Source organism: Cavia porcellus, unplaced genomic scaffold (assembly GCF_034190915.1).
Source record: "Cavia porcellus strain 051 isolate PalLab524CR breed Dunkin Hartley unplaced genomic scaffold, mCavPor4.1 scaffold_23, whole genome shotgun sequence".
Taxonomy (NCBI): domain Eukaryota; kingdom Metazoa; phylum Chordata; class Mammalia; order Rodentia; family Caviidae; genus Cavia; species Cavia porcellus.
Genome location: NW_026947506.1, coordinates 43714752 through 43733139, shown reverse-complemented (window position 1 = coordinate 43733139; position 18388 = coordinate 43714752). Strand labels below are relative to the sequence as shown.

At 36.8% G+C, this 18388-nt stretch overlaps 1 protein-coding gene and 1 long non-coding RNA gene across 2 annotated transcripts in view; one reads left to right on the top strand and one right to left on the bottom strand.

Annotated features, from left to right (window-relative positions):
• LOC134472529 (uncharacterized) overlaps positions 1-18388 on the bottom strand; it is a 164661-nt gene that overhangs the window by 57358 nt on the left and 88915 nt on the right. The window contains exons 6-7 of the long non-coding RNA XR_010042394.1: positions 1508-1592; positions 513-734 (exon numbers count right to left, since the gene is read on the bottom strand). This is a non-coding gene — a long non-coding RNA (uncharacterized LOC134472529). The remainder of the gene's footprint in view (positions 1-512; positions 735-1507; positions 1593-18388) is intronic.
• On the top strand, positions 728-17648 carry LOC134472524 (cyclin-Y-like protein 1). Its single transcript, XM_063234331.1, has 7 exons — positions 728-1617; positions 4188-4223; positions 6238-6289; positions 8079-8198; positions 12124-12290; positions 14065-14227; positions 15622-17648. The coding sequence occupies exons 1-7, from the start codon at positions 1397-1399 to the stop codon at positions 15730-15732; spliced, it is 870 nt and encodes a 289-aa protein (XP_063090401.1). The 5' UTR covers positions 728-1396; the 3' UTR covers positions 15733-17648.

The following is an 18388-nucleotide window of genomic DNA, read 5'->3' as shown; positions in this document are numbered from 1 at the left end:
TTTTATTTTTTGACAAAAGAGGTATCACTTTGGTCCTCTATCACAGATGTTCAGCAGGCTGTGTAATTGCCAAAAAGATCAGATTTGGTAGTGTAATTATTTTTGTTTTCCTAACTTTGTTGTTAAGTGTGAATGCATGAATCTGTTTGAATCGTTATGGTAATGGACTACTCCTACTCACTTACAGCAAAGAATAATTGTTTTCCATTTCATAAGTGAAGTTGTTTTCAAGGTTAAGTGATTGACATTACTGCATATTAGATAAGTGTATGTCAAAAACAATGTCTGTGATAGTATATATTGTGTGTACTAGGGGGTATACATAAGCCAGAATGATAGACATTTAGTGTTTTACAATTTTTTTCTTTTAAATTTTATGATTAAGCATCACTTAGAAATGTTTATGAATTTTTTTGCTATTCTAGTTATCTTTAAAAATGGGAAAATGGGGCGTGGACAGTTTCATTCTTAAATTCTTGATCTGAATTCACCTGTGGACCAATTGTACTCACCCAGATGTGCTGTGTGTTGTTGATATCACCAGACAGATTGTCTAACCATCTCAGAATGTTCATATACTTATACAAAATGGGTCATGCCTTTAAGGTCTTTCCCATGCTGAGGAAAATATTAAATATGCTCAATCTCTTACACTGTCACTGGAACACTTTCAGAGAAATGTTTTATGATGCAGCTGTTGGCAGATGTATTCCAGAATGTAGGTGGGATCAAATCTGTAGGACATAAACACCGAAAAAAGCTTCTCAGGCAGCGAATAGCATGAATGAGGCAGAAATATGTCCTCATAAGTGTCAGATAGCTTTAGAGAATTAAATGTAATCTTGAGTGTCTGAGGCTTTCCACAAAGTTATGTAATGGAAATCCTCCCAGAAAATAATTGAATGTTCAGCTCTCAAAGTTGTTCTTGTCCTCTATTTTAGATGTGAGGGAATCTTCAAATAGTACTTGTGTATTCTTGGTAAGGGTACAGGTCCAGGTGACCTATCGCCCTGGCTTGTTAGTGACTGAGCATCCCTGGCACAGTCCTTTGACTGTGAAATATTTGTCTCATCACATTAACACACTTAGTGTTAGTTAATGAATTAAGTGTTAAGCTTTTGTTTGTTGTACTATACTGTTAATACTGTGCCAATATTATGCAAGGCATTACATTTTATTCTAGTTACTAACAGTAGAAATAGAAAATCTTAGCTGTTTTTCTTGCTAAAAGTCGAAAATCTTATTTTAAACTTTTTATACTATTTATAAAATGATGTATACTAAATGCTTGTCAGATTTGAAAATAGGTAGCATAATAAGGGCTATATTTTACAACCTACTCCTCCAACACCCCTGAAAAGAAACAGCCTCCCCCAGTAACATTTTGCAGACCCATATGCATGACACTGCCCTCAGACCTTTCATGCACTGTAAGAAATACCTTCATGGTTTGTCACTTGACATTTTAACCAAGGAAACAGCCCCAACATTTGTGAGTCTAACTTACTGTGACATTTTCTTCTACTGTCAGCTGACGAGGAACTACAGCTCCTGCTCCTCAATATGGATGGATGACAGCACACTCAGCAAGCCTAATCATAGAAACATAGTACAATGGTGAGTACAGGGATGCTGCAGAGGCCTGAGTGACAGGTCCCCTACTGCTAAAACATTCCAGCCATGTTGGGTAAATTCAGCCATATGATTATTCTCTTCCTTTCCCACTTTCAAATATTGGAGCAAAACATCTATATTGATTGTAAAGGCCTAACTGTGATTTTCCCATTTTTATTTTAATCCACTCATGGTAGAAGGGATTCTTTAGCAACTAAAGAATCCCATGAAAAGTGTGCCTCTTTATACTAAACATGTATGATGCAAGACACTGTTAAATGTAAAAAGAACAGGTGCTTTATATTTGGATATTTCTAGAAAAGATAGTTCTCTATGAGTTACAGTTTAACAATTTAGAAATGACTCTTGGAAAAAAGAATCGCTGTTTCCTCTGTTGACACCCCAGTTACCAGCATTTGAATGTTTGCCATAATACATATGCAGTGTCACCTCATGTGCTGTGTGAGCACCACTGCACTGGGGTGAGTGGCTCACCTGGATTATAAACTCTAATACAATAACAAATTAAAGATACAAAGTTTTGAAAGCATGTTTCAATAGAAAGGGAGAAAATAGCCACCCTGACAAGAGAAACATGGAAGATCCATAGGCCTTTGTTCCTGGATACCTTTATTGTGTACCAAGGACACCTTGCCCTGCCTAGACCTTACCATAGCCCTCTTGGTTCCCAGGGATTTATTTGTATTGGACCAGGTCCACTAGCCTATGTCACTGCTTTTGAGGGCTTTGTGTAACTTCTATTTGTCCTTGAGAGGGCCTTTTCTCCAAGGTGGACAGCTGGTTGACTAAGAGGTGCCTTATTCATCATTACATTTGAGTTAGTAACGAGATGTGTGTGTGTGTATTGTAGTGATACAGTGCTCCTAGAGTGGATAATATGCTAACCCTAGAGTGAACACATATGTGTATGTGTGTGTGCTAGTGCATAGGTGTGAACACACACAAGTTTTCCCCGAGAGTTAGTCACTCCTCCTTTCCAGTCTGCTTCCCTGAATTCTATAGGAAGTACAAAAGGAAGGCTACCTCGGTTTTGTGCACAAGACTTTCTTTGTACTCTGCTTGTCAGCTCTTTCTCTGGTTTTGGGTGCAAGCCCCTAAGCCATTTGCTGCCTTTTTGTTTTGTTGTTTTCTTTTGTTTTTCACTACCTTTTCCTTCACATTATTGCCAAGGGAAATTTTTCCAGGAGAGTTTTAACTCCTTCTATTTAGGATTAGCCATAAAACCTAAGGAGTTTCCTATTTTATTCTTTCCCTGCCTACAGTACCCTTTCCCATATCTATGGGGTGAAGGATGAAGTTTACATGTAGTAGTGTACATAATGCATGCCCAACGATTGTGACATTTAACTTTTAAGTCATTCACAAACATTGTTGCATAGTGGAATCACCTGGGGGAACTTCTCAAACACTCTTTGTACCGAATTGTTCCCTGTGCCACTTAATCATAATGTCCCAAGTTGGAATTAAGGATCACTGTAAAGCTCCTTGGGTGATTCCAGTGTGCAGGAAAGTTTGGGAACTACTGATCCAGAGAATACTATATAGGAAAAGAATTGCTTCTGACTATTTGGTGGGATTTTGGGCAAGCTTTGGTTCCCTTATCTGTAACAGTTGGTTGTTAGATGAAATTTCTAATAAGTTTTGGTGAACCTTTTCAATGTATGATGGTCAGTCTATGATTAAACGCAATTTGGAGATAAACTGTTTGAAATACTATAAAAATGTGCATCCCTGATGCATATGATGTCAGACTTTAAATTTTAAACACATTCTGGACTTCTTTTAAAATTCAGCTTTGTCTTCCCTTGATGATGTTAAGCTTCCTTTTAAACAATGAGAGCAAATCAAAGCATATAACTCACTCAAGGGAATCCCTTTGTACCCTAATAAACAGCACCTATGTATAATTTAGAGATACAGAAATGTATGATCTGAAGGGTTGTGTCTGCCTATTTATTCTTTATTTAAACTAATTTGGAAATATTTCCCATGAATATTGTACTGTACAGATGTAGGCTGCATTACTATCACTGACTTTTCAGCATAAAAGAACTATTATCAGTTTGGAGGCCACTTGTATTTACTACAAAACTTTTTCTTGTACTGGAGGAATGATTTTCATTTTGTTCTACAGCATTTTTTTAATTAACTTTCAGAGAAATAATGAAAATTATGGGCAGGTGAATAATGAATAAGTCAACTGAAATAAATGCACGGGCTTCAAAGTTTTTTAAACAAATATTATGTGGTTTAGTTTTAAGTATTTGGGAACATTTATAGAATTTGTCCAGGGAAAGAGGTTATACGGGTAGAAACACAAATGACAGAGAAAAACGTAATAATGTATAGTTAAAAGAAGATGTCCTGATGTCACATTGCATAACATTTGGCATCTGTCTACTATAAGCAAGTTAAATGAAACAGGGGCAAGTGCCCATATGATACTGCTCTGAAACTGCAAGACAAGTCTATGGGAAGTTTCTCCTTGAAAACATGTCTTCAATTTCACCAATAATCTTGGTTATAACATATATTTTTTTTCCTTCCCACAGTATGACGTTGGCAGTATATTACCACATAAAATACAGGTGAGCTCTTAAAAACTTGCCTTATACTTCAACTTAATTTACAGAATACCTATATATTATCAGGCCCTGGCTGCAAACATCAGAGGTTGTGCTGTGCTTTTAGTAATAGATGGAAGCAAGTCATTTCAGGTTTCTTGTTATTGTAATTAGGTCTGTTGAAAAATATTCTCTTAAAGATCACAAAGGATATTTGCTTCCATAGATTATATTGATGTGTTCTGTTTAGAAATTAAAACAGAGTTAAATGCATATGTGTTTGTGTGTGCCTGTGTGTGTGCAGGTGGGAGGTGTTAACAGCATTTCTTGATCGTGGATCTACTGACATTTTAAGCCAGGTACTGTTTGTTGTGGGGGCTGTCCTACTCAGTGTAGGATGTATTACAGGACTGCTGTCCTCTGCCTAGTAGATGCCAGTCGCTTTCTCCCTCATCTTGTGATAACAAACAATGTCAACTGTTGGACAAGATCACTCCCATTAAAAACCACATTGTTAACACACATAACAAAAATGACTATCTTTTATAACTCTTACATTTCTGTTCCCTTTCTACATTGGTTGAAAAATGTATCTCTATTTACACTGATGTACAAGTCCTCATTTGACTGAATAGAACACAATTAAATTCACCTTTTTCTTGATTCATCGGCAGTTCCTTTGGAAGAAACAATAAGAAGAATAACCAATCACATAATTGTATATATTTTGATATAAATGTGTTTTTAAAATACAGATCATATGGATAATCTTTTACTTTACATCACACACTGCAAAGATTAGTTTCTTAAGTTAGGTATAATGGAATTTTACATTGTGTCTCTGAAACTGCTACAAAATAACACTTATTGGTGTGTCTTTCACAGTGAGCAATTCTTTTATGGGTACATGATTCATAATATACATCAGTGAGCTTTGAAATTACCAGTTCAGATTTTTTTTACAACATCCAGAACACTTTCGTTATTATCATCACCAGTCTTAGCAAAAAGTCTTCCAGATACTGAGAGTCTGTCATAGGCAGATTTGAAGGTATACATCTTGCATAAATCTCAACGTTTTAGATTCACTGCTTGAATTTGACATTGGCAACAACTATTTCTTCACTTTCCTCGAGGCCCACTATGTTCTCTATTGATATATCTAGTTTCATGTAAAAGTAGAGTTCTATGATAAAAAGACAGTTAAACTCACAACTAAATCCGAAGTGAATTTCTGAGAACATACTTCAGTATGCAGAAATGCTTTATGTGAGCTTTTCATTTCTTCATAATACCAAAAAGATGATCCAAGATTTACCAACATTATTCCTTGCTGTTTTATCATGGGCAATTATAAAAGGTTTTTAAACCAAACTGTAAGTGACAGGGAAAAATACCATGACCTCTGATGTAACTTAGTGCCACAGGCTTGGTTCACATTAAGAAATTGCAAGTTTTGCTTTTGCCTTTATACAAGCATAACAAGTGACCAACAGTCAAAAAATAAGTAAATTCTTCATGATTGTAAGAGAAGTTTGAGGTCTTGAGCCTCCTGAAAATGCTACTGAGGGTTCTCCAGAGGTCCAGAGACCACAGCCAACTATTGCTTTATAGGAACACAGTATAATACTTTAACGAAAATACTGGTCTCCTATACAAAAGCTGCTACATTTTTTAACACAACAGAAACACAAATGCATGATGAAAATATAGAGGACTGAAGAAAAGAAAACTTTGGAGAATCTAAATCTCATTCACATTTACTACACTTCTAAGTTTGAATACCTAGCACTGCTGATTTACTAGCATTGCCTATAATGAAGTGTCATTACTTATAGGAACTTAGCCTGCTTATCTTAGAAAAGTCTTCACAGTACTTGATGCACTAAACAAAGAGATGTCTTAAGGTCAAAATCAAGGAGAAGAATTTGTAAAACTGTTTGATATGTTGAAGGTTAGGCCTCTTTCTCCATAGTCCCCTACCCTTACCAGGTACTTAACTAAGATATAAATGACTTAGATGAACTTTTCTTTGCAGAGATGCAAATACATCCCTGGATATTTTTGATGAGAGACTGCATCCTCTCACAGTAAGTGTCAGTTTTACAAGATCATCATTTTTTACCTAATCGTATCTTTGATGCTTTTTCTTTTGATATTAAGTGCAGAAATAAATCACACATTTCTATTTGAATTTAAATCATATGCTTTCCAACCTCATGTTGTATGACACGTTCTATGAAAAGAACTGTTCTTTAGGGTTACGATACGGGCAAAAGTGGCTTAAAGCTCCTCTATTACTGAACTAAAGTGAATAAATGTACTACTCGAACATCAGAAAATGTACGTTTTCAAAAGCAGTTTTCAGTAAAATCTGATATACACATTAATGAATAGGTGATATCTCTGAGGAAAGAGTTAGTTAAAACTAAATTTAAAAAATAGTGGGATATAGTAACAGTTATTTTTCCTATTAACCTCTCTTGAGCACCTGTGTTGCTCTCCCATTCTAGTCTGATTTATTTCAATCTATTCTGTTTTGTTTGATACTATCAAGTTTGAGGGTATAGGCAACCACTTTGAAGACAATAAGATTTACTATGATGGCCATTATGCTTTCACTATTATCTACTTTTGAAGTCCTGTAAGGTCTCCAATGTAGGTTTTACTGGTCTTGTTCTGTACTGTTTTGCTCAATTTTATTGTACCTGATGATATACACAACTCTTTATAAGATACCAAGAGGCATAATGGTAACCATTGTTGATCACCTGGTATTCTGTTTTTGCATCATGTACTAAGTCCATCCTTCTGTTCTAACTAACTCTGTTTTGTTTTGTCACATTTGTTCTTTTTTATCGCTTCAAACAATAGTTGTAAGGTCTGTGGGACTAATAAAACTCAAAAAGTGTAATTGTTATTGTAAAAAAGAGAGGAAAAGAAAGTGATCTAAAGGATATACCTGCATATATATTTAAGTGTGTAGGATAGAAAAACTCATTACTGAGTTTTTGTTGGACCATTGAAGAGAACTGTCTGCAATCTCACTGTATGAATTTCCACTTTGTATGCTTTAATTTTGTAACTTGCACAACTGTTTCTAAGATGAAAATATGTAATCTACTAATCAATGATTTCTTACTGCATATATTTGTCCAGATATTATGTATTATTTTTACCCTTTACTGCTTTGATTTGTTTTGTTTTGTTTCCTCTTTTAATAAAATAATAATAATATTTTCCAATAGAATCTGATATACACATTACTGCATAGGTGATATCTCTGAAGAAAGAGTTAGGTTTGAATGATGTAAAATTAAAAGTCAGTTCCTCAGGCATATTATCACTTTGCACTGCTCAACCGTCATCTGGCTGCTGACTTCCAGAAGAGGTTGTGGCTACAGGACAATAATTATATATTTTAGACTTCAGGCCATGTACAAAGAAATACAACATACAATTTAGAAGACTTTAAGGCTATAAATCAATCTGAGAATGCTGTTAATCACAGTAGAAAGAAATAGTGATTTTTCTGACCTTGCACACTTCTCTTCTTCTTACTAATGGAGTACATTTTGAGAGATGTATTGATAAGTGATTCCAATCTTGTGCAAACCTCAGAGTGTGCTTACACAACAAAGATGACTCTGGTGCACCATGTGGTCATTATGGGGCTGCTGTTGAATATGTGATCCTCACTGACCAAAGCATCACTGGGCAAAGTCAAAGATCCCAGTGTCTCTAGTAGAAGATGAAATGACATACAACCCAGTGAAAATTATTTTCAGGAACATGTGAACATAAGGTGAAGGTTGCTGTCTTAAGAATATTTAAAGCTTTCTTCAGATCATACTTGCATTGCATCATTTCTCCTTTCAGGAAGAGACGCTTCCAGAGGACTACTTTCAGCATGATCCTGAACATGAATGTATATACAGATTTGTTGCTATTATTTTTAATGCCCTATGCATACCAACTGAATGCGCAATAATGACTTTGGTAAGATGTTTCTTCTTTATCAAACATGCATAGAATGGTTTTGTACACATAAAAGGTCACTTTTTTCAAGTTAGATTCCTTAAATTATCATGAGAACTTTACTAAGACCAGCCTTTGATACATTTCTTTCATTGCTGAGACAAAATAAAGGGCACCCATTGTAAAAAGGAGAAAAGTTCATTTAGCTCACAATTTGTAGTGATTTAGTCCATAATGTACTGGCTCCAAAGTTCAGTGGAACATAGCATAAGAGCAATAGCCCATATCAGTGGAAGAAAGCAAAAGTAATAAGAGAAACAGGGAGAGACAAGCTTCTTTCTGTTCCTTACATTTTATGCAGTCTACTGGAATTAGGGCAGTGTCAATCCAACCAATAATCTGACCCAGCAATCACACACCCTTAATCCCAGCATTGCATAATCTAGATTCACCCTTCTCTAAATAGGTCCTCTGAGTGCACATGGCTTTGGGTAAACATCTAGACACAAACCATAAAAAAGCCTATCAAAAGAAAGTAAATGTATTTGGGTTCCCTAGGCATTATCATTTAAAATGGTGTCTTTAATTTTCTCATCACAAAACAAATGCAATTAAAGGAAGCTGAAGAGTTTTCCCCACACACATCAGTATACACAGAGCTGACACTGTGAACACTTGCACATGCTACGGGGTGGGAAGGAGAGCATTAACAGGACCATAGGAGACACAGACACTGATTTTAGGCTGATCAAAACAGGACCCAGGCTGTGTTTCAGGCAATTCACTGCCTTCAGTTCTCTAGTCTTTGGGGTATGGGTATCAACCCATCCCTGTTGATAGCTTCTGTCTATTTATGAAGTTGCCCAGGATGACAGTACCAGTAGTTCTTTAAAAAGCATTGTTATCATGATACACTGTAGAAGTGCCCTCATATTTGTGTTATCCACACAGAAGTTGGAAGGTGGAATTTGTCATCTACAATACTGGTGAAATGTTTGAGATTGTTCCAGTCCTTCCCCCACCAAATGCATAGTGGAAAGTCATATACATGGCCTGAAGACAAAAAACACTTAAGACAGCAGCTGCGCTGATGGCATTTAGTCATGCCCTCTGTTGAAACAGAAACCCATCAGGGACATTTCCATTTGTAGAGATAGATAGCACAGCAAGCAGAGCTGGGTTGGAGGTGGAAGTGTCCATGTAAACAAGGTAAGCTTGATGCTCCTTGAAATAACTGTGGCATATCTTCATATACTTTGGATGTAGGGGTACAGGCACAGAAATGTGACTAAGAAGTAAAGAACGGTGGCTGCTCAAATATACAGAATGAATTCATTGAAAAGTGGGCAGGAGTCCTTAGCAGTTAAAGGCAAAGTTTCAAAAGAAGTAGGCAGAGCAATGGGAGAAAGGAGAAAAGAGAAATGAAGGCGAGAGATGATGTGGTCAGAGTGATGAATGAGGTCAAGAAGTTGCACTGACACTCACTGATACTCACTGATATTTATGCGGGGGAAGAACAAAGAGATAGAGCAAAATTCTTGCTGTTTGTGAGCTCATGATCTAGTGAAAAAGTCATGGGATATTTTTCATGTATATGAATATCTCACATTGCAGTAAATGTCAAGAAGACAGAGCATTGTAGGAGGTTGAAGAGTGATTTCAGAGCTTTCAGTTTCAGGCAGAGTGACCAGGAAGATCTTGTTTCAGAGTAGTGACACTTGAAGTACAACCTGACTGGAGCAGGGAAGGCAAGGTGCTCATGCATTACATTCAAGAGGGTAAGATGTAGGCCCCCAGTTCAGGAACATGTTTCATGTGCTCAAGCAAGAACAGGGTGACTAGCATGCTGTGGGTAAGGATCACTCTCTCAGGGTCACACATCATTTGCAAAGCATGGGAGGTTGATTGGTAACATTTGGTAGATATTGATCTACCAGTGAATTGTTCCTTACATGTCAGGGCTTTCCAGACTGTCTTGGGGAACATAAACTGCAGGTGGGGTTTGGATTAGAGGCAGAGGACAAGGGTTAGGAAGCAACATGGTGATGCAGATGACCAAAGACAAATGGAAGCTCAGGACAGAAAGCTTTCATGTTACCAATGGAAGTAGAGATAATAGAAAGTATGCATAGATTGGTGTGGAATATGTCACACTATAAATTTTGTTCATAGTACTAGGCAAGGAGCAGTGCTGCTTACATATTAGGAAGGGTTGGAGAGTGGAGTGTTAGGATGCATAACTGGTGTGTAAGTTTGCATCCCACAATCGGATTGGCAAGACTGTTCCAGAAGAGTGCAGTGATACAGGAAAAATGGTTAAACAAAGAAGGGGAAATGAGGGATATGCATAGGCATAATACAGTGATCCAGGTCAAAGGTAGCAGTACTGGAGTTTCAGCAAGGGAGATGAGAGCAATGTAAACCACCTGGGGGAGTGACATTTGACGTAAAAAGTCTTCAGAAAGAGGTAATCAGTGTCCAGCAGAAGTGGGGTGGGGCACTAATGCTGATGGAAGAGTTTGCCTTGTTTGAAAGTAAAGAACAGTGGTCCACTCACATAACAGGCAAGTGGTACAAATGAATACTAACCCAAAACAAAGCCATGGAAAAGATGAACAGGGGTTGTTTCATTATCAGGATGACCAGCATTGTTTCATTATCTCACATCACTTATATACAGAAGATTTGCATCCTGGAACACAGTAACATAGTTAGAATAGCTAAGGGAGCAGGTATTGGAGAATGAATACAGTCAAGGTTTAAGAATATTGCCTAATATGGACTGCGAGCCTGACAGCTTACAGATTGTAACTATGCTCTTAAAAGTGAGCCTTTTTCTTTATAGTTACGATAGAAAGAGTTAAAATAGCATATCCAGTCCATGAGCTCTGCTTCTAAAATTTCACCATTTGGGGAAATTTTATGGCCTTGTTTTCCCTTGTCCTTAATGCTTAAATGTATAGTGTATCTACCTTTACTTGGAATTTACCTTGAATTTTTTTAGTGTAATACCCTAGAAATGATTTCAAGTATACAAGGATGTGAATAGGTACATGTGCAAATCTTAAGCTTTCTATCTAGGAGACTTGAGCATCAGGAAACTTTTGTATTGATCAGATTTAATTAACAGCATACAGCTTCCTCTGTCATCATTACTCGGCAATTTGCTCACCTAGTTCTTTGTAGAACAGATATTTGATATATGTAAACAGTGCCTGAGGTCATGTCATGAACTGCCTGGAACTTTAGGGGTCCCAGGGTTACAGGCTGGCAGCTGTTCTTCTCATCATAAAGCCAAAGCATTGAATAAGTAGCTAATTATGTAGGAAAGAAAATCGATATTCATGAATAGTGGGAATATGAAAAAGGGCTCTAAGAAGGACCATCTTGTTTTACTTGTGGTTTCATTATAAAGGTACTGCGTTTCAGAAAAACTTCATAGCTGTAAATCTTGCACCTCTCATGCTGTTCTGCTCACCAGCCATGGGAAGGTGCTTTTCTCCACAGTTATTGCCACAAAAGGCTTAATACTATGAAAAGATGAAATGTGCTCACTTTGAGTTAGGTATCACAGCTGACTATAACATGTCTAAAACCATTTTATATCTACCACCTGTATGTTATATTACATGTTGGTGGCACTTGGTATTTACTGAACAAACTTACACCTGCGCCCTTCACGAATGTGGAGGTGATAGCAATACTACCAGCTGGATGACTTCTGTTGCAATGTCCAGGCATTCCACTCACCAAAACTGTGTAGGAAAATTACATGGGCAGCAGGCATGTCTGATTTACAGTTGTGACCTCACATCTTTCTTTAGCTGAGCACAATCTCTCAGTCGCACTTCCCTTTCTCATCACAGAATAAACATCGTGTACAACAGTTCTTAGCAAAGCACTTAAACAGAGCTAAAATGAAAAAGCGGTGCTCTACTCTTTGCAGGTTTACTTAGAAAGGTTGATGTCATATGCTAAGATTGACCTCTGTCCTACCAACTGGAAAAGGATTGTCTTGGGAGCCATTGTTCTTGCCTTCAAGGTTTGGCATGATAAGGCTGTGTGGAACATATACTTCTGCCAGATCCTCAAGAACCTTGCACTCCAAGACATGTGAGTTTACAAGGTTTTCGTGACTTTTCTATCCATGTTCCAGCTCACTTGGTCCCTTAAGGCATGCATTTTAAGAAATATTTTAAATATTACATTTTATAGAAAATAAAAATGAGCTTAAAACTATGATACCCTGTCAATCTACAGTATAGAAATTCATGTTTTCCATCATTAATTTGTTTTAATGGATTGTTATTGTAATGGTATGATTCATAAGCTGTAATTTTTTTCTGGAGGTTGCAGACAAGTATTTTATAACCTTACCAGCAATATAACATATTACTGTGTTTATCTTCATGGCTTTTTAACAGCTTTCAGCGCCATTCCCTTCTTTAAGGGCGACCATGTCTGACTTTTGAAATAAATGCTTGATCACTGTTATATCCCTGGGGCTATAGGTTTAGTCTGAGTCACAAGTTGTACCTTTGCTTTAGCTGGTCTTTACAACAGAATTTATTCCAGACTCCTGTGCCTGCCTACCCCTCATTAGGAGTGTTGTATGTGTGTAGAAATCAGTCTGATGGGCTCTGATTTTATGTGTATAGTAGGTGCAAAGGCAGCTCCCTAGTCACATAGCACAGGGCTGTACCCAGTCATTTCTCTTTCCACTGCACTGAACTCACACGTGTGCATACATGTGCATGTGTTTGTGCATGTGTGTGTATGCCCACACATGTACATTCTCTTCTGGTGAGGGGCAGCAGATACTGATCAATTTGGATTTCCCCAGCACAGAAACATGAGTGTGAGGGCTCTGACAATGTTCTTGTCCTACAAGGGATGTAGTCCACTTAAGACTCCTGTGTTTGACCTTTCCATCTTCCAAAGTTTAAAATGGGTATCTTGTCATGGTCACAATTTGTAAACCCACTAATAATATGCCCTTCATCACAGTCTCTTATGCTGAGACAGGGGAAAGGATTGCCTTTCTCATATAGTGGAGTTTTTTTTTTTCTCCTTCCTTGCAAATTTAGGATGAATGCTTGCTTGAAGTGCTTGCCCCTCAGAGAGCAGAATGGTGCATCTTTCCCTGGTGCCCCTCTACTTCCCCCTCAATATGTCTGCAAGCCTTTGAGAGCTAACATTAGCATACATTTATTTTTTCTCTGCTCAATGTAGTGATGAATGTGTGTGAAGCATGAGTCACACAGATGCACTGCTGGACGTTGAAGAAAGAATCATGAGCCAGCAATAGGCAGTAATGAATAGGCTATAACTATTGTCCACCCAAATGCAAAAGTGCTGGGATACAGAAACAATTCAAAACAGCCTGTTGGCACATGAGTATTTTTTCTTATCAGTTAAGTAGCCTCCCTACATCTCAGAATTTACAGCAGTCAGTATTAAGAACTGTACGAGTAATAAAACCCAAAATGTGTAATTGTAATTGTAAAAAAGTGAGAGATAGAAAGTGCTCTAAAGGATACAACTGAAGGTGTGTTTAGGACTGTAAAATAAAGTTTTTGTTGGATCACTGAACACAACTGTTTGCAGTCTCACTGTTTGAATGTCCACTTTGTATGCTTTAATTTTGAAAGTTGAACAACTATTTCTAATATGACATTATGTAATCTATTAACTAGTGATTTCTTACTGTTTATTTTTTTGAAATTCTGTATTACTTGTACCCTTTTACTGTTTTGTTTTTCTTTAAAGTAAAGAAACTTTTAATAGAATTTACAGCAGTCCTTAGAAGCTCAAAATGACATTTTCGAAGATACTCTACTTGATCAAAATTATCTGATGTTCATTTTTCTGTGTTCTTCCTCCACAGAAATCAACTGGAAAGGCATTACTTGTGTCTGCTTGAGTTTAATGTTAATGTGTCTGCCAGCATTTATGCCAAATACTACTTTGATCTTCGCTCTTTAGCAGATCACAGCAACATGTATTTTGTGCCTGCACCTCTCACCAAAGAAAGAGCACAGAAACTAGAAGTAAGGCTGTGCCTTCACTAAGTAGGATGTTCTGTGAGCCACTAACGCCAGCATCTGTGGCTATATCATATAAAGTAGTTAAGGAAAATGGCAAGTTTTGAAATTAACACTTTCAAGAGTTTACTAAACCTTTAGTGTGTGTCATATATTTTAGTTCTTAATGGTTCAGATAGAGATCCACATTATTATTTAAAAGCAGTTCTATTTTCATTGATCATAATTCAGAATATTTTAATCAGCATTATTCTGATCAAAATGGTTTTCCTTTTGAACCGCTACCTTTCTCCATAGCCACACATGATTAACTACCTGGGCTTGTTTTCTTTATCATGTATACAAATACTGTTCACTTAATTACTTGTGCTTATTTTTTACTCAATTTTAAAATTCATATCACAATTCAGCTGTCCTACTTCAAGACCAAGGATTCAGTAGACAGATTCTTACTGGCTAACATGACAGCCCTATATGTAAGATATGTGTTTTGCATGTGGAAATTGGAAGTACATGAGTTTTAAAGGGAAATGGCAGCTTACATAGGCAAAGTAATGCACATGGTTTGTGACTTTTGGTGATCCTCCACCAAAACAATTGATACCTGAAAAGGATGCATACATTCAAATGGTACTTTCTGTAGTGCGTCCATGGCATAGTAACTCTCCAACTTACAAATATTTAGGTTTCAGGTTTTCGCAGATTATGAAGATTATTTCACTGGTGATTGCTTTTCAGTGCTTTACATTGTATATTTGTGTCCACTGACTATAAGATTCATTTTGTTGGACTCACAAATTAATCTGACTCAGGAATGTTCTCCCAGAACAGAGGACTTATCCTCTTAAACTGAGGACTTATCCATTTTGGAATATGTATTTTGCTCCTACAACTCATGTGAATTTGAAGAAGCATGCGTTGGTGCTACAGAACTCTCCTGCTCTACATTAAATCCATACCACCTTCCAAGGAAATACCTTAGAGTTTGGAAACTAATAATGGTCAGATAGCATTGGAATAGCTGGTTCAGTATTTACTGATTGTTTTTGCACATATGTAGCCTTATCATTTTTAATATAGTTACACGATAAAAAATGCTGTTGGTAGCTTATCGTATCACCAAATTTTGTCGGCTTTGGAAACTCCATTTGTAAAGACTGTAACTGAACAAACTTCCCCTTACTTGGTAATTGAATCATCATTAAAGAATGTTAGTGAATTGGCAGGAAGTAGCAACCTCTTAACCTGGCAGTGCAGGTCTCAAACACCCAAAGCATCAGTGACCATGAAGTAGCTAAAGTAAGTTTGTATGACTAAACTTCTGTGATTAGATTACTTTTCTTTAAGGTTTCTGTCTTTTAAAAATTTTTACCTGTATTCCTTTTGATAAACTTTCCTAGGCGATGTCAAGATACTGTGAGGATGGAGGCTTGCACAGAGGTGAAATCAGAAAAGCTTCCAGTGATGACAGCTTCACTGGAATTCAACTGTCTAAAGCCATCCTGTCTTAAAAGAGAGAGATGAGGGCTATGACATCGTAGACCCTCGTTTACACAAGATGGACCACCTGTCTTTGAAAAAAAAAAATCCAAAGTGAACATATTTGCCAAAAGGAAAGACCTTGAATTTCAGAAACTGTTGGACAGTTATAGTTGTATTGCATGGGAAGAGACCTTGTGAAAGCAACAACACACTTCCTTTCTTCATTGATGTGAGCAGAGTTACTAGTACCACAAAGCAGAAGCTCCTGGCTGACACAACCATTCGCTTACTTCACAGGCCAATGCCTGTGAACTCTGCAAGGTTTTTAGATTAAGAGTATAAAGTTAAGCTAGTTTAAAATTTTAATAAATTTTTAAGGTAGATTTTTTAAATAGTATCTGTTTAGTTTTCATGTCCCCTGCCACAATATAGCTGTGTAGACTTTTAGGATTAGCATAGTATTACTGTTAAAAAATGGGGAACCTTTTGTATTACATGGTGCTGAGAGAAAAATCCACATTCCTATCCATGTCTCAGGCAGTGTGTCTATTACTGAGCCATTCACCCAGCCCCAAAATGGGAGTATTCACACTTATGAAATCATTTAGGACTACACTGCCACGTCATCAGTATTGAAGGTTCTTCCTTCCTGTGGTATCACTGAGTTCCTAGGCAGTCATGTCAGCAATTTTACACAAAAATTCAGCCGGAGAGCACTTGCCACTCAGGTTCTTTACAAGCACTACTTAGCAGCCTCATGCCATTCCATGTCTGTGGTCATAAAGAAAAATCATCTGCTATTGGCTATCTACTTTTATCGGGTTCATACAGAATCTTATGAGGTAAAAGTGGTGCTGATAATTTTTTGATGATTTCCCTTTGTTAAATAAACATGTCAGAAGATATTTCTATAATGCAAACCAATATGATGGTTCAATAATCACTACAGATAGTAAAGTACAAGGCATCCCAAAAGTTTCAGAGTAGTTTTAAGCCTTTGGCTACTATGTTTGTGTCTTTAAGGGCACTGGAGCAGGTAGAAAAGCTGCAAACTTACAAATCATTATTCCAACATTTCAGTTTGGTGAGTTTAGAATATTATTCATTTATTCTAAACTTTTTCTAGTCTCTTAAAAAAAGGATAGAGAGAAGAGCTAGAACAAAAGTTAAAAGCTTAATTTTCACATTTCTCAAGTTAATACTTCCAAATAATATATGATAATGTTTTAACTTCTGTATTTATACACGGTACCAAAGCTTAAAATGACACTAAGATTTTTGGGATGTTTTATATTGCAAAGAGTTTCCCTCTTCTTTCCGAGGAGTTCTTTTAGAGCAGTGCACTATCCCTATTTTGAGTACCTAAATTTCTTGGTTCTTGATTTGGTGAAGGAGAGTATTAAGAGCAATATTAATTGGCATGTTTCATAAAGGAATTGGACCCCAACAGCAGCACTTGGTATGAAAGCTTATTTTGAAACCTATCCTACATGTTACCTTAGCAGTAGGAACCCCATTGCGAGCCCGATTATTTAAGACAGAAGTTACACAAACCTTAGGAACATAATATAGGTTTTAAAGGACAGAAATTAAGTAATTTTAGACAACTTACAACAATGTTACCTCAGTATTAAAAATTAGTGTTTTGGGGCTGGGGATTTAGCTCAGCGGCATAAGAACCTGCCTTGCAAGCAGGCGGTCGTGAGTTTGATACCCAGTATGAATTAAAAGAAAAAAGTTAGTGTTTTGCCTCATGAAATACATTTCTTTCCTTCTCAAATACAACAACCTATGCTGTCCAAAGAAAATTATTTACAGAATTTCAAACTTAAAGATTTGAATGTTACTTGCAGATGTTTTGTGAGAGAATCCTAAAATTTATATTTATTTTTCATTTCCATGACTATGTTTTTAAAAAGTAATAAACTCCTTTGATTACAACACAGCTGTTAATTTCGTTGTTACTTCCCTGTTCACATAACAGTATAGTTCTCCAGAATTTAAAGGTTGTGTGTCATTCTTACTGGGTTTGAAAGCATTCTCGAAGAAACTTTAAAACTGAGGTGATCCAGGCCACTGGATACTTAATGTATTTCACTCATTCACCTGCATAATGCAGATAGACAGTGTATCTCAGAGATGAAAGCACATAAGAAGATACTTGAGAAACTACTGATTAAAATGTATTAGTTGAGGGCCGGGTGTTTAGCTCAGCAGTGTAAGTGCTTGCTTCGCAAATGCAAAGTCTTGAGTTTGATCCTTGGTACCAAAAAAATTTTTAATTTAATTTAAAAAAAACACAAAGTATATTAGTTGGAATGAAATGGAACAATAGGTTTTGTCTATGAAAAGAAAGATTTTAAAAATGCTGCAGTGGTGGTGCACTCCTGTAATCCCAGAACTCAGGAGGCTGAATTAGATGGATTGGTGCAAGTTTCAGACCACCTGGGCTACAAAATGAACTCAAGACCAGCCTGAACTACACAGCAAGACCTTGTCTCAAAAACACACACACTAAAAAAGATCAAGTAGAAGATTTAATTAATTAATTCTTCCCAGTTTGCAATTCAGTTTTTAAAAGCACAAAGACAGAGAACCACACCACACCACCATGGAGCACAGCTTCTGCACCATGCTTAACACCCAACATTCCCCAAGGGACATCTGGGATGCTAGGAACAACTG